General features: G+C 38.3%; 2 protein-coding genes across 5 annotated transcripts in view; both read left to right on the top strand.

Annotated features, from left to right (window-relative positions):
* Positions 1–15,505, top strand: part of LOC140526962 (utrophin-like) — a 90,194-nt gene that overhangs the window by 21,456 nt on the left and 53,233 nt on the right. For all 4 annotated transcript variants that reach the window (XM_072643578.1, XM_072643579.1, XM_072643576.1 and 1 more), the window contains 2 exons: positions 63–257; positions 8,108–8,280. In XM_072643578.1, coding sequence (XP_072499679.1) covers positions 171–257; positions 8,108–8,280 — 260 coding nt within the window. In that variant the 5' untranslated portion in view covers positions 63–170. The remainder of the gene's footprint in view (positions 1–62; positions 258–8,107; positions 8,281–15,505) is intronic.
* On the top strand, positions 1,584–3,590 carry LOC140526963 (transcription initiation factor TFIID subunit 7-like). Its single transcript, XM_072643580.1, has one exon. It carries the CDS (start codon positions 1,801–1,803, stop codon positions 2,878–2,880), a length of 1,080 nt encoding a protein of 359 aa, XP_072499681.1. The 5' UTR covers positions 1,584–1,800; the 3' UTR covers positions 2,881–3,590.

Below are 15,505 nucleotides of genomic sequence, written 5' to 3'. Positions count from 1 at the left end.
TAATTTGCAGTGTGTTCCCTTTAGATGAGTATGTATTAACCATATTCCTTTTTTTTCTACAGGTGACCCCCATTGAGCAGAGTGTTACAGTTGATCATCCACATCTGTGTGGAAATAGATCCACTCCCCTCCCTACAGATTATCTCGAAATTAACAAAGTCTTACTCTCCATGGCGCACCTAGAAGTGTTACTCAGTTTTACCAATCTCAGCAGTGGTTTCTCGGAACAGTTCTCTGCGCAGGAAGAGTCAGTAAAGGTAATTGTCAACGTTATATTTGAAGAGGAGCAGTCAAATGACATTTTGAGATAGCAATTTGTTTAAAGTAAACCATGTATTTTTTGACCTGCAGCCAAGTGAAATGGCACCCAAAATTGGTGATATAACAATCCTGTCTCTTTCCTATCTCTTCTGGGCAAATATAATTATGCTTCTTAAAGTTTTGTAGGTAAAATTGATTATGTACAAAAACTTTGCAAAGCTTTGCAAAGTTAGGGACATGTTATGAAACTGTTAAACAGTGTTTCAAGGTGTGTTGTGCGGCAGTCTCAAAAGAATTCACAGACTCCGACAATCTCCAACCCATGCCAAAGCATTTATTAAGGATTATACTCTCAACAAGTAGACTAGGCTCCTTAGAGGAACCAGCAGCTTCGCAAAGCAAGACAGGGCTTTTTATAGAGCAAAAGATGCAATTGTCATTACAGAATATATGAATATTAAAATATTGAATGAGGTTATTGATATGGACAGGGTTCCTAGAACTGGTGGAACTAGTCATGCGGTTACCCAGAATATATACAGAAAAGGACACTGGATGGTATTAATGGATAATATTGATATTATAACAAGCCTCTCTACATCGTAAGTTCATCTAAGAACAGCTCTTTGCTATTCCTGCGCAGCCCTCCACTGCTCAGCACCTTCTTGGTGGTGCTTTCTTAATGACTGACTATTGGGAGCCTGTCTGAGACTAGATGGATGTGTTAAGTGGCTGAGGTAATGGACACACTTGCTGCGCTAGTGAGAGAATTAAGCACATGGGGAAGCTGGGAGATTGGGGGTGGGTACAGTGGCTACATTCCATCATTCTCTCCTCAAAGAGCTGGATCCCAAATTCATTTGGGAAAAGGGATGAAAGTCTCAGTTTTCTGTAGCTTCTTCTGGATGCAAAGAGGAATAGAAGCTGTCCCTGCCTCAAAGCTCTCCCAGAGCTCTCCCAGAACCGAGCATAGGCCACATTTTGGGGATCATGGGTGGGTATGGGCTGGAATCTACTGTTCACCTAAGTGTAGGTGAGCAATGGCCTGTTGTCTGGAAAACACAAATCTGGCTCTTCAGTATGTAGGGCCCAATTATAAGGAGAAACCAAGACCCCCATTAGAATCATTTGCATTTGATATACAGGATTATCTGATTTTATTAGTTTCTCAAAAATGTGCACTTTGATTCCAGTTTTCTTTAAGAGGATCAGATGCTACTGATTATCCAACCCTTTACATAAAAATGCAAGTTACAACACTTGCAGGTAGAAGCTTTCCACCCCTGAGTTAAGGAATTGTAGAAATGGATATGCTTCAGGTGCAGGGGAGGGAGCGCGGTGTTTGCGTTCTTCGTGATTCCTGCTCGTTTGAGGTGAAGACACTTAAGGGAGGCCTAGCCAGGTTGTGACTTGCCTGGGTCTACCACAAAACAGCCTCCATTGTCTCCCAAGAAAATGCCAGAGGAGTGTTTTGGGACCTAAACCCAGAGCATAGGATTTTGAGTGATAGTCATTTATTGTGGAGTAAGACGAAAGGAAATGACTGTTACAAAACAGAAAATGAGCAAGAACAAAGAAGATGCTCCCCATGAGTTGGAAAGCCAATTCATATTACGTCTGCCTCCAGATTATGCTTCCACTGTGAGAAGGGCAATACAGTCTGGAAGTGTCAACCTGAAAGATAAATTGACCATTGAACTACATGCAGATGGACATCATGGAATTGTCCATGTGGACGATGCCCCATTAGCTGCTAAGGTAGTTGACCTGCCCTGCATTACTGAATCCTTGAAAACTATAGATAAAAAAACCTTTTATAAGACAGCAGATATCTGCCAGATGCTTGTGTGCAGTGTGGATGGGGATCTTTACCCGCCTCCAGAAGAACCAGTTGCCACCACTGATCCAAAAGCAAGCAAGAAAAAAGATAAGGACCGGGAGAGGAAATTCATCTGGAACCATGGTATCACTCTGCCTCTGAAGAATGTCAGAAAGAGGAGGTTCCGTAAGACAGCCAAGAAGAAGTACATTGAATCACCAGATGTGGAAAAAGAAGTAAAGAGGCTTCTCAGTACAGATGCAGAAGCTGTCAGTACCCGATGGGAGGTGATTGCAGAAGATGAAACAAAGGAAGTGGACAACCCAGTTTCCCTAGCAGGCCTAGAAATTTCATCTCCAGGAATGAGTCATAAGCAGGGCCATGGCTCCTCAGAACATGATGAGCTTCGGGAGATATTTAATGATATTAGCAGCAGTAATGAAGAGGAAGATGAAAGAGATCCTCATGATGATGAAGATATAAACATCATTGACACTGAGGAAGACCTAGAGAGGCAACTACAAGACAAGCTTGATGAATCTGATGAACAGCGCCAAGAAAATGAGGAAACAAATCAGATGGTCCTGGGAATTCAGAAGCAGACTGATATGATGAAAGGTAAACTCCAAGAAACTCAAGGAAGAGCAAAAAGACAGGAAGATCTTATCATCAAAGTAGAAAATCTGGCACTCAAGACCCATCTACAGGCTGTGCTGGTTGAGCTCAAACAGCAGGAAGAAAGAGAGAAACAACAGCTCAGTTCCTTGCAGGAACAGCTAGAATCACTCCTGGAGAAATAAGAGGTCCCTGCCTGCAAATTCACTGTTGTCCTCACATTGGTAAATGGCTCACATTCCATCCTTTGGGTTGAGGACAATATACATTGTTAATGTGGAAATTTGACTATTTTCATTTCACCGTTTTTCTGTTTCCTATTTTGACTTCATCCCATTTCTCTCTCTGTAACACTGTTTATTTTGCTAGAAACTTACACACTAATAAGTAGAAGGCGATAGGTGAGAGAAGACTGGTTGTAGAAGAGTTTTGGGATTAATAGACCAAATAGTTCATCCTCTAATTCCCACATTTATTTCAAGGTTTTCCTTCTCAAAATCAGAACTTAACTGTTACTTTGTGGTAAGAACCAATTCAACTATAAAAAGATTAGAGGACAGATGCTGTAAAGCTTGTTTTGTGTACATTTTAGTTTCTCAACTGTTCTAAATCTCTTATGTAGAGGAGCATGTTATATAGTGGTAGATAACTGTCACAGCAAATACAAGTGACAGACATTCGTGTCTGTAACAAAAGTTGTTTCCTACCAAGCATATGTCTCCATTTTTTTTTTTTACTTCATTAATGTTGATATTCAGTGGATTAATGAACAGTTATTTCTGTGATATGTTGTAGAATCTTATAAGATATAAGAAAGTGATAGACCATGTTTGGCAACTTTTAAGGCTGTATTTTGCATCTACCCTTCACAGCTGATAAAGATGGTATTCTGTTTTCTAGTGTTACATGTTACATTTTTGTTTAACTCTGACTCACCTTGGACTTACTATAAGAGTTCCAAGTTAATTCTTCATGCTGTGAGGTTTTTCCAACTACATTAAAGAGTGATTAGACTCCCTAAAAAAAAAAAAGAAAAGAAAAGAAATGAATATACTCATAAGAGGCTAACTTTTACTTCAATTATAATTAAAAAAAAAAACTTTGGAGGATTACAAAATAGTACATATCAGTAACTTTTTCATAAGGAAACATGTTCATCATAAAGTTGAGTTTTCCATTAATGTAAAACAAAATATTGCAAAATATTCCATAGGTTACCTCACTTTAAGAAAATGGGTGACACTGAAATTCTCTTTTCCAAACCAAACTAAAGATGTTTCTGATTTAGTTTTAGTAATTAATAGAATGACAGCTAGGTTCCTCAATCAACTGGACCAGTACCCAGTTATTCTCACATCATTTTGAAACATTTTACAACCTTATGTTGTCTTTGAACTGTACTGAAATCTCATTCCTGAAACAGAAACAAAAGAGGTTCCTGACTTTAAGCTCACAATTCTTGCTTAGGCCACGGAATGACTGTAAATTTAGATCAAAATAGCAAGATCTCACATACTTACATTTGCTCATATACTTTACTGACTACTCGCTTAGTTTATAGAAATTTGCTATAAAAGGAAGAAGTAGGGACCTGATCATAGCACATATCACAAGATAAAATATCCTTAGCTCTGTTTGACTTTTGGTAGGAGTCACAGTTTATCAACCGTGCAGTAACAATTCCACTGTATAGCCAGACTCGGAAATCATCACGTTGGGAAACATTCCTTTTCAAAGGAACACAGTGGGGAAACTGAGCCAGGAGGATCCCAGGCTAGGCTGTGCCAAGGTTGTCCCAGAAGCAAACCTCCCCCTGTTGTCATTTGCAGTTGAGTATATCACATCACCTCTGAGTAGCCTGTGGCATTTTTCTCAGATGGTGGAGTACTGATTTAATGCATACAACTACACCTAAATTCAAACTAAAAAAAAAAAAAATCAGTTATAGGCCCAAGAGCTTTTATCTTAAATGGCAAGTTTCATCAAACTCAGCTTAGGGCTAGATGGAATTATTTTTACTCTTAATGGAGCAATAAAAATGTTACCATAACTTTCATGCATAAGAAGTTTCCCTGAACATCTTTCACCTGTTTTTCTTTCCTTCTTGAATTTACATTTATCCTGGTGTAAAGACCAATCATTAGAAATCATTTCTATATAATAGTATACATGCATGTAATATACAGATAAATATATTTGTATATAATACATAAATTTGCACATTCTCAGCAAGCCAAGCTCATTGTTTAGGAACTCTGTAACCCAAACAAGCTCTTTTCCTGGGCTGATGAACTTGTCCACACAGGAAAATTTACAGAATAAGAGGAATTGACAAGAACCACAGAGAAGGGTCTGCCTGTTCACCCTATGGTAATTCTTCCTCTAGACTGAGGAAAATCCAATACTTTCTGGAACTAATACAATAGTTTACCAATTTGAAACAATATTATGTATTTGAAACTTGAAACAAACCCATTACTGATTAGGTGACTTCAGGCTTACTGAATACAATTCCAAAATACCTAACACGGAAAATTGGGCATCTCATCACCATTGGCATTGTATAGCGGTGCCATCCAATGAAGAAGCTCATAATCCTAGTTAGTACTTATAGTGTCTCCCTCTCCCACGCATTGTGTTACCTTCTTTACACTCATGTGAATTGTTTTCATGTCCTGTAAGCCAAATTTGTTCCAACTTTGCAGGATACTTGCCTAGTGGGGAGTCCTATGGGTTTGGGTTGGGTAGGGGGAAGGCACTGAATGCAAAGAAATCCTTTTTGTAGCCACCATTCACTTGATCATGTGGTGTCGCTCAGAGAGGGATAAAAGCCAGCTCAGAGCTGACTGTAAAGTTCCTCAAAGAGCTTCCTGTGTCTACAGGGAAATTGCCCATGCACACTGGGGCCCCAAGTGTCTTGTCAAGACTTCCTAGGTATTTGAGGGACCCCAGCCAAGAGAGAGGAAAGGAAAAGACTTACCTTTGATTGAAAAGTATCAGAATCAGACTCTCCTCTCCATGCTGGGTGTCAAAAACATTGTGGTGTTACAAGGCATGTTGTAAGTTTGTTTTGAAAGACTTCACAGACTCAGACCATCTCCAGCCCAAGCAAAGGCTTATTGAGGATTATGCTCTCAACAAACAGGCTAGGCTCCATAGAGGAACCAGCAGGTTAACAAAGCAAGATAGAGATTTTTATGGAGCAAAAGGTGCAACTCATCTTTACAGAATATACGAAGAGTAAATTATCAGAGGGCTGAATTGATATCGGTAGGGTTCCTAGCCTTGGTGGAAATATGTTTATCCAGAATGCATACAGAAAAGGGGTAAAGGGGATATTAATGTACACTAATGATATTATAATAACCCTCTCTACATCCTAAGTTCACCTGAGGCCAGTTCTTTGCTGTTACTGTGCATGTATCCACTTAGGTTATGATTTAGTGCTAAAAGATTCTGCTCAGCATCCTCTTGGTGCTACTTTCTTGATGGCTGCCTATTGTGGTCCTATTTAATATTAGGTGGATGTGCTATGTAGTTGAGGTAAGGGACACACCTGCTGTTCTAGTGAGGTAGTGAGGCATATGAAGAAGTTGGGATATTGATGCTGGGAGCAGAGGCTAGAGTCCATCAAAACTATTTCTCTGATAAATGCATTTAGGACACCTTAAGATCTGTAAAACATTTTACATGTATCATCTAATTGGGTCACTGCAATAGCATTGTGAGGTATCCTATCCCCATTTTATAGTTGAGGAAACGGAAGCTATGAGAGATGAAGGTCAGATAGCTACTCTGGAGTATTCAGAGCTATAATGACAGCAAGGTATTTATTTATTAAACACTTGTTATGTATTGGACACTGCATTAAGGGCTGTGGAGACATAAAAATAAATGGGGCAGTTCATGCCCTCAAGCAGCTTAAAGAATAATTAATAAGAGAAGACAACATAGAAAGGGTAAGAGAAAAAATTATATGTATGTTGGGTGAGGGACATGTCTCGAAACTGAGATGTTTTCAAAATGGTATGGCGTCCTTGCACTGGGGAGATTCAAGCCAAACCTTTGCCCATCAGAGGTGGCTTTTCAGGGGATGTAATCCAAGTTTCTTTTGGAGGGATTACCGATAATAGTGGTCATAGTACAAACTGCATGGTGAAGAAATAACTGGGGAATGTATTTATGATAAAAGTAGAAACTAGAGTGAAACGTATTAGATTTTATAGCGTTAGCATTCAGTAGCACATCATATGGAGAACTATAATTTCAAAGCAAGATCATCACAGGGTGTTTTAGTCATGGAGTTACAGGCTTGGAAGGAAACTTGAGAGTGTATTTAACTAGGCAGAGGCAGAGCCACATCTGGAATCCATGCCTCCCATTTTCCAATCTAGCCTTTCCTGAAATGTGGCATACTAGAGATGATTACATTACTATTTACACCAATTATAAGTCTTCTTTCTATTACAAAAATTCCTTAATCTAATTTTCTAAATTCATTGTATTAAGATGCTGAGTAGAGATTGCATATATGAACCATGCCACTGATGAAGCAAGATAGCATATTAACTTTTGCCTCAGTCAATTTTATATGTGTGTACATATAGCATATATCTAGCGTATATGAACATATATCTCAATTCCTTTGATTATTTCCCAATAATTGACCATTTACTCTATTTCCTTTCCTTGTGATTTTGTTATGTTTTTTATTTTATTCAGTTTTAAATTGGTATGTGCTACGCTTCTCTCCTACTCCCATGAATGGTAATGTCATCTATGCTTTAAAGACCAACATTGATGATTTCATATGGCTGAATATATAAAAGCATAATTCTATATGCCTGAGTAACTCATTTGGTTCCTTTCTCATGCCCCCCTCCCCCTTTTTGTCCATTCTTTTTATGCTTTGTATGTAATATGACCTTCTTTCAGAATGACTTTCAATGGGGGCCCTAAGGTTAATGACCACAGCTGCTACTATTTCTTTTAGTATCTGTACTATTTTTATGGGAGTGGGAGGAGGGAAGGGAAGAATTATGACTTTATAACTCTGAGTGAGGAAACTGACTCCACAGTGCAAATTAATACCAGCCTTGTAACTTAAAGTTTAATAAGTCTCCATGATAAAAAGTCTATATGATGTCTACGTGTAAAGGGAGAGCTATTGTAATATTCTATAATAGCCAGCGCTGCTACCGTACTTTCAAACCTGCTGTGCACTTTATGCACAGCATTTTGATATTCCAGCAGTCCTGTGAAGTAGCTACTGCAGCTATGATTCCAGTCTCATCGTTGAGGAGACTGAGGTTTGAGAGGTGAAATGACTCGCCCAAGGACATACAGCTAACATAATCATTGTTAGAGGTAGTATCCAAACCCAAGTCTCTGTTGACATTTTTTTTTTTATAGCAAATCAATTCTCTCCTGGACAAAGTCGAGGAGCAGATTACAGCTCTTCGTAGGAAGGAGCCCAGAATTATACTGGATGTTTCCCATCTAGGAGCCATTCTGATTGAGAAAAGACTGAACCACTTGAATGAAAAGTGGAACAGTCTGAAAACAACCTACTATGATCATAAAAGGTAAGTCTGTTTTAGCTTATATTTACTATAAAGGATTTTAAAAAAAAAATATGAGTCTCAGCAGTCTTGAAAAGGAGTAAAAACACATACCCCCTCCCACATTAGTCAAATGATTAAATTTCTTGCCTTATTCCTAAATCTGCCTTATAGAAAATCTGAGTATCTACAACTGCTATTATCATTGTGTTTGTGTATGTATTCAATTTTTATGACCAATAGTTTTGGAAAGATCATCATAAAACCAATATAGTAACAAATTAAGGATAATACAAATTAATATTTCATATCAAATTAATGGATGAGTGATAGTTTTTTCTAAATTTCATTTTCTAAGTTTTAAAAATTTCTGTGTATGTTTTTGAAGGAAATGGGATTGACTGTGTAAGAAACTCCTTTGTATGGAGATTCTCTGTTCCAGTAGAGTTTTGCATCTGTTTTATAATTTATAATCTTAGAGAAGTTTCTGGGGTACTATCAGTTGAAGTGACTTTTCTGTGGATACATTGCTGATACGTAGGAGAGAATCTTGGACCTGGGTCTTTCTGACTTTAAATTCATCTATATCCACTATACTATGGCTGCCTATCATTGATGTCTGTATTACAGCTTGGTGCTCATCACATTTCATAGTAACTTCATAGTAATAATATGCCTAGAGGTTTTTATAGATGGTACTGTGGATAGCATGGTGGACCTTGAGTCAGGAAGACCTGAGTTCAAATCTACTCTCAAACATTTGGTAGGTATGTAATGCTAGGCAAGACTCTTAACCTTTGTCTACCTCAGTTTCTTCACTTGTAAAGTGAGGATAATAATGGTCTCAACCTTCTAGGCTTGTTGTGGAGATACATTACTATTGGTAAGTCATTTTGCAAACCTTGAAGAGCTATGTGAATATTAGATGTTACACACACACACACACACACACACACACACACACACACACACACACACACACACACACACACACACACACACACCCTATCTGTGAATGGAGTAAAAATGTAAAAAAATCACAGCCTAACGCTATATTTCTTAATGTGTTTTTTTTAATCTGATCTTTGGCCCAAAAAAAAAAAAAGGATGACATACCATGAACAGCAAACTTCTTTTGTAATTGGAAAACTTTTTTGAAGCCAATGCTTTTAACTTTCTCTGTACCAAACTGAAGCTGGTGTTAAAGATATCTGCTTTGATTTTTCTTTACTATCACATATTCTAATGGGAATGATTACATTGTGAGAGAGTACAGTGATGTGCAGCAGATGGCAGGAAAAGGAAAGCAAGAGGCAAAATAATTTATATGTCAAACAATTTCAGATACTTGCTAATCAACACATGACAGGAGAAAGAAATACAACTTTGGAAACAACACTTCTATACATAAGACATCATGAGATTACAAAAGTCTTTTTTTCTGAGTAATAATTAGTTTTTGGTCAGTCATTCATTGAAGCATTTTTAATGTGCTTACTGTGTTCCAGCCACTGTGCTAAGGGCTGGACAAGCAAAAAATGGCAAAAAAGCTGTCCTTGCCCTTAAGTAGCTCCTAGTCTAATGGGGTTAGCAGCATGGAAAGGAATATAAGATAAATACAGAATGAATGGAAGGTAATCTAAGAGAGTAGGCAGCTAGATGGCACAGTGGATAGAGTGGTGGGCCTGGAATTAGGAGGACCTGATTTCAAATCCAATCTCAGACCCTTACTAGATGTGGGACACTGGGTAAGTCGCATAACCCAATTTTCCTCAGTTTCCTTGTCTGTAAAATGAACTGGAGAAGGAAATGAGGAACTACTCCAATATCTTTGGCAAGAAAAACCCTAACGGGGGTGGTCATGGAGAGTTGGACATGACGGAAATGACTCAGCAGCAGTGACAGTTCTAAGAGGGTAAGATATTAGCTGCTAAGGGGATTGTGAAAGGCTTCCTGTAGAATGTAGGATTTGATTTAATTCTTGAAGGAAGCCAGGGAAACTCAGGTGTGAAGGAACAGTGGCAGAGCATTTCAGTCATGAAGGGGAGCCACTGCAGAGATATGGATGTGAGAGATGGAGTATCATATTCCAGGAACTACAAGAAAGGTGTATGCTAGATTATTGCAATAGCCTGCTGGTAGGTTTTGGCTTGGTGCAGGTCTCCCCCAAGTCCTTTCCATCCTCCATTAAGCCACTTAAAGTGATTTTCCTAAAGCTCAGATCTGATTACATCCATCTCCCTGCTCAATGAATTCTGACGACTTCCTATACAAAATGCTTTGTTTGGCATTCAAAGTCTTTCCTGTCCTAACCCACATGTCTACCTTTCCAGTCTTAGGTTACCTTACTCCCTGACACATACTCTTTGATACTGTGCCACTGGCCGTCTGGCTGTTGCACAAACAAGACAATCCAGTTCTCAGCTCTAGCATTCTGTGGCTGTCTCCCATCCCTCAAACTCTCTTCTTCTTCCGCTGTGATTACTGACCTCTCTGAGTTCCCACTTCTCTAGGAAGTCTTCCCTAAAAAAGCCCTTGTAATTCCAATGCCTTCTCTCTGTTAATTATTTTCTACTTATCCTGTATATATCTTGCTTGGCATATAGTTGTTTGCATGTTGTCTTCCACCTTTAGTTTATAAACTCCTTGAGGGCAGGGACTATATTTTGCCTCTTTTTGTGTCCCCAGAATTTAACGTCATGCCTAGCACCTAGGAGGCACTTAATGAATGCTTGTTGATTGATGGTAGCTTTGGAGAGAGGCTAGGATTAGCTACATAGATTTGGGGATCACCTGTTTCTCGTATCGACTTTTATAATCTTTCCCCTTTTAGTGATTTAGATCATCTAATGGGATGATTGTATAATATTATTATAGTCAGCCTTAATTGTACAAATCATTACTTAAGCACTTCCTATTTCAAAACTAATAATCCATATCTATGTAGGAGGAGAGGAAGATTCTAGAGTAAGAAGACCTAGATTTTAACCCTGCTTCTTAACACTTACCTGTGTAACCATGGGTAAATCAATTATATCTCTGGGTTTCTGTTTTCCTATCTATGAAAAAAATTGGGTGAGATTACAGCCTATGAGAAGGTGAAGTACAGTCTGAACTGGGAGGATTATTCCTAAAGATTTTGAGTCATAGTGGATAGAAGACCTGAGTTCAGACATAGTCTCAGACACTTAGGAGTTTGTGACCCTGAGCAAGTGACTTAACCCCGTTTGCCTCATTTTCCCCATCTATAAAGTATGCTGGAGAAGAAAAAGGCAAACCACTCTAGTACCTTTTTCAAGAAAACTCAACTGGTGACACAAAGAGTCAGACATGATTGAAAGGACTGAGCAAGAACAACAATAGCATCTTATTTCCCCAAAAATCTTATTTAGGGATCTTGTTAGAATTTCCTGTGAACATAGTCACATTATTTTGTATGAGCTGTGTGCTAGTTCAAAACCATCTGTTTATACCTAAGTTCAGTCTATAGGAAATCTCTTTAGAATGTCAGATACCACTGATAAGGACTTTGAGAAGGCTTGAAAAGTCTCAGGCCTCTTGAGTTTTTGAAGCTCATTACCTTTTTTTTTTCAATTAACAAGCATTCATTTTTTCTCCAGCAAATTGAAAAACAAGAGAAAAAAATAAAAATTCTCACAATTGCATAAAGTCATGCAAAATAACAATTTCCGTCTGAAGAATTTATGCAAGATGTTTGCCCATACAGTTGCATGTTAAAATCCAGGAAATTGGCTTCCTTTTTCTTCCTCTTGTACTTTTCACCCTTTGTCAACTGATAATGTTAATTTCTTCTGATTGCTAATGGATCCCATTTGGGAGGTTTCTGTAGTATCCCAGGGACCATGTGCTATCTGTATCATGTCATCAATATGCAAGAGTATTGGTCGAACCTAACGGTTTTGTTTTGTTTTTTTTAAACTTTTCAGATTTTGCATTGTACCCCTTCCATGACAGTTGGAAAATAGCTTCACACTGATGCATGTCTCTGTTTTATGTCTTGTTTTTGATATATGATACTCAAAGTATTCTTCAACCAAATTATCTTTATAGTTGAATCTGTCCATGGATTTTTGAATCATCTTTACATTTCCATGGGAGTCAAGATTCTTCCATGGTCAAGGCAATTGCTGTTTTAGAATTTTTTTTAAAAAACCATGTCAGGATCTTGTATTTTCTCTATTTTTCAGTCAGTTCTTACAGAAGATTTCAGCTGTCATAGAAATTGCCTACATTATTGATGGCAAACCCAAGTAGAAATGGGGACCACTAAAGTGGACATAAGGGTACTTATGGACCACATTTTGACCTTCCAAGTTATAGTAATGTTTCTTGTTTTATTTTTATTAATTTGAAAAAATAGTTCCAAGTTATGTTTTAATCTGGTTTGGTTTGCATTCTGCGGTATTGTTGGTTGCCTGCAGCACCTCTGATCTACGTGATCCTTGCCTGTCCCTCTTTTTATGAAGTATTTCCTTGATATGTCCAAAAATTTTTTATAGAAGATAAAATCAGTCTGTGAATTGGTACTTGTTCTCCTTTTTCTGGGTCATTTCCTCTCTTGTCAATAGTACTATTGGTAATTGTTTCCACTCCTTTGAAATCTTCACTTCTTTTTGATACATTGAAAAATAGATTCCTGGCTTGCCTTTAAAATTCTCCATGAAAGGACATCATCTATGTGTATTTGTTAATTCCTATTCTCAGTAAAGATACATCTTATATAGATAAATAGGGGGGAAAAGAAGAATACCATAAAAGAGACATTCTGATTTTCATAATGTTAACATTACATTTTAACATAATTTTAATTTTTAACATGAGCTTTGTGCGTCTTTCTGGGCAAATCTAATTATTGAGGGAAAAAAAACTTTAATATGGTAATATCATAGTTTACTTTTTAGCATACAAAAAAGGTTAAAATACTTTGCCCTATAGTTGAACAGGATGACTCCTTTACATGTTAAATTTGAGCTCCATTCTGTCTCCCCCTTAAGTTACCTTCCCACAGTTTGAAGCTTGAAGTGTAGACTCAAGCTGCTTGGCCCCTCTGTGCTCTTACTGATAACTTACAAATGTGTACTATATATCTCTTACCTTAAAGCTTCCTCTTCGGCTTTCCTTTTCAACTTATTTATCCCCAAAGCCTTCTACTACTGTTTCTACCTTCCTTCTATTGAACAAGAAGAGGTGATTGTTCCTTTCTCAAGGCAAATTGTCCTGAATGCGTAAGTAATTCCATTGTGTCCCATCTTCTCCAACACTGCCTCCCTTCTCATCTTTACTCTCTGCTTTTCCTTCAAGGCCCTCCCTTTGCTTGTACTGGCTGCTTACCAACATTCATGTATTTCCCTCATCCTCTGAAGATCCTTACTTTATCCATCTATCCCTTTTAGCTATTGTCCCATTTCTTTCTTCCCTTTTATGTCGATCCTTCTTGATATATTGTCCATGTTAGCTGCCCCCACTTTCTTCTCTCTCTCTTCTTAACTCTTTGCAGTCTGAATCCTGACCTTGTCATTTAGCTCCCTCCAGAGTTCCTATTTCTTATCGCCAAATTGGATTACCTTTCCTCAGTCTGTATCCTTTTTGACCCCCTCACTGGGGCTTTGATCCTCTCACTGTCTTGTCCTTGATACCCACTTCTCTGTATGCTGTTGTTTTCTAGTTTTCCTCCCTTTTTTATCACTCTCATTCAGTCTCATTTGTGAGATCTTCATTTAGCTGATACCCTTAGCTGTGGTAGGTGTCCCACAGGTCTCTGCCCTGGACCTCCTTCTATTATCTTTCTGCATTGCTTCACTTGATGATCTCATCAGCTCCTGTATATTCAGTGATCATATCTATACGTATTTTTCTCCACTCTCATCTTCAGCTGCTTATTGAATATCTGGAACTAAATGTTTCATAGAGATCTTATAATCAACATGTGTAAAACTCAACTCCTTATCTTCTCCCCCACCTTTCTCACCACCATCTACTCATTCCCTGATGCTTGAAGTGTAGGATCTCTCCTTAACCCCTCACTTTCTCCTTCCCTCCTCCCGTCATAATTTGTCTCTTGCCAAGGCCTATTGATTTGACCTATGTGATATCTATGGTAAATGCCCCCTTCTCTCCTAACATTTCCCTTGCTCTGTTGCAAACCCTTACCTCACTGCAATACCCTTCCAGTTGTTCTCCCAGCCACAAATATTCCTCTCCTCCAGTCTATCATGCACTCATTTGATAGAATCAGTCTTCCTTAATGACAGGTCTGATCAGGTCACCACCTCCCTTCTCATCAAATTCAATGGCTCTTTATTACTTCTGAGGTCAAATATAAAAACCTCTGTTAGTCATTCAAACCTTTCATAATCTCTCACTTTTCCAGTCTTCTTATGTTTTATATTCCCCTTCCACCATGTACCTGTGATCCTGTGACATTGACCTCTTTGATGCTCTTGAACAAGAAATTGGTGTTCAACTAGGAGCTTTTCACAGGCTCTTCCCCATGCTTGAAATTTGCTCCTTTTTCCTTTCAGCCTCCTGACTTCTGCTTTCTGTTAGGTCCCCGGTAAAACCCTCTCCTCCCCAGGGTTCCTTTCCTGATTCCTCTTCATTCTAATGACTCCACTCTCTTGATTATCTTCAATTTAACTAACTTGCCTGTCTTTTTTTTTGTACAGAGTTGTTTGCATGTTTTCTCCCATGTGTTACAGTAGGATTTCTTGATTTCTAGGACTGTGTTTTGTCTTTTTTGTATCCAAAACACTTAATGTAGCATCTGGCACATAGTAGGCACATAATTCAGGTGTACTAATTTACTGAAATAATTAGGCAAAAGGTCTTTGCCCAAATTTACCTCTCCATGGCTTGTTGAGACTTAAATTAGAAGGAACTGCAGTTTGCAATTTTCTTTTCTTTCCGATGGAAAAGGAAGAAAACCCAAATCCTTTCCCATGACAGCAAGAACACAAAGATATTGTCAGTTGCTTCCTCTAAAAGTGCTACCTTGAGTTCCTGGTCAGTAGTTTCACAGTACTGCAGAAATTTGAGATTGGCTCCTCTCAGGGAGAGGGAAAAAGGGTTTTTCTCAGAATCTTTTTTAGAGGGAAGTGTTCGTATTTTATATTGCTTGGTATAATCATCTTTTGAGACTGTTGCGTGGGGAATAGAGGCCTTGTCTTGAATGTGGTTGCAACAAGGCTTGGGCTTCATGTCTGCATAATACCAATTGTGAAACAAGTTA

This window comes from Notamacropus eugenii, chromosome 2, assembly GCF_028372415.1.
Source record: "Notamacropus eugenii isolate mMacEug1 chromosome 2, mMacEug1.pri_v2, whole genome shotgun sequence".
Classification (NCBI taxonomy): domain Eukaryota; kingdom Metazoa; phylum Chordata; class Mammalia; order Diprotodontia; family Macropodidae; genus Notamacropus; species Notamacropus eugenii.
The sequence above is the reverse complement of the archived record's forward strand: the minus strand, read 5'-3'. Positions and strand labels throughout refer to the sequence as shown.

Excerpts from the sequence above, each read along its gene's own strand:
- LOC140526963 (XM_072643580.1), top strand. The coding sequence starts at position 1,801 with ATGACTGTTACAAAACAGAAAATGAGCAAGAACAAAGAAGATGCTCCC.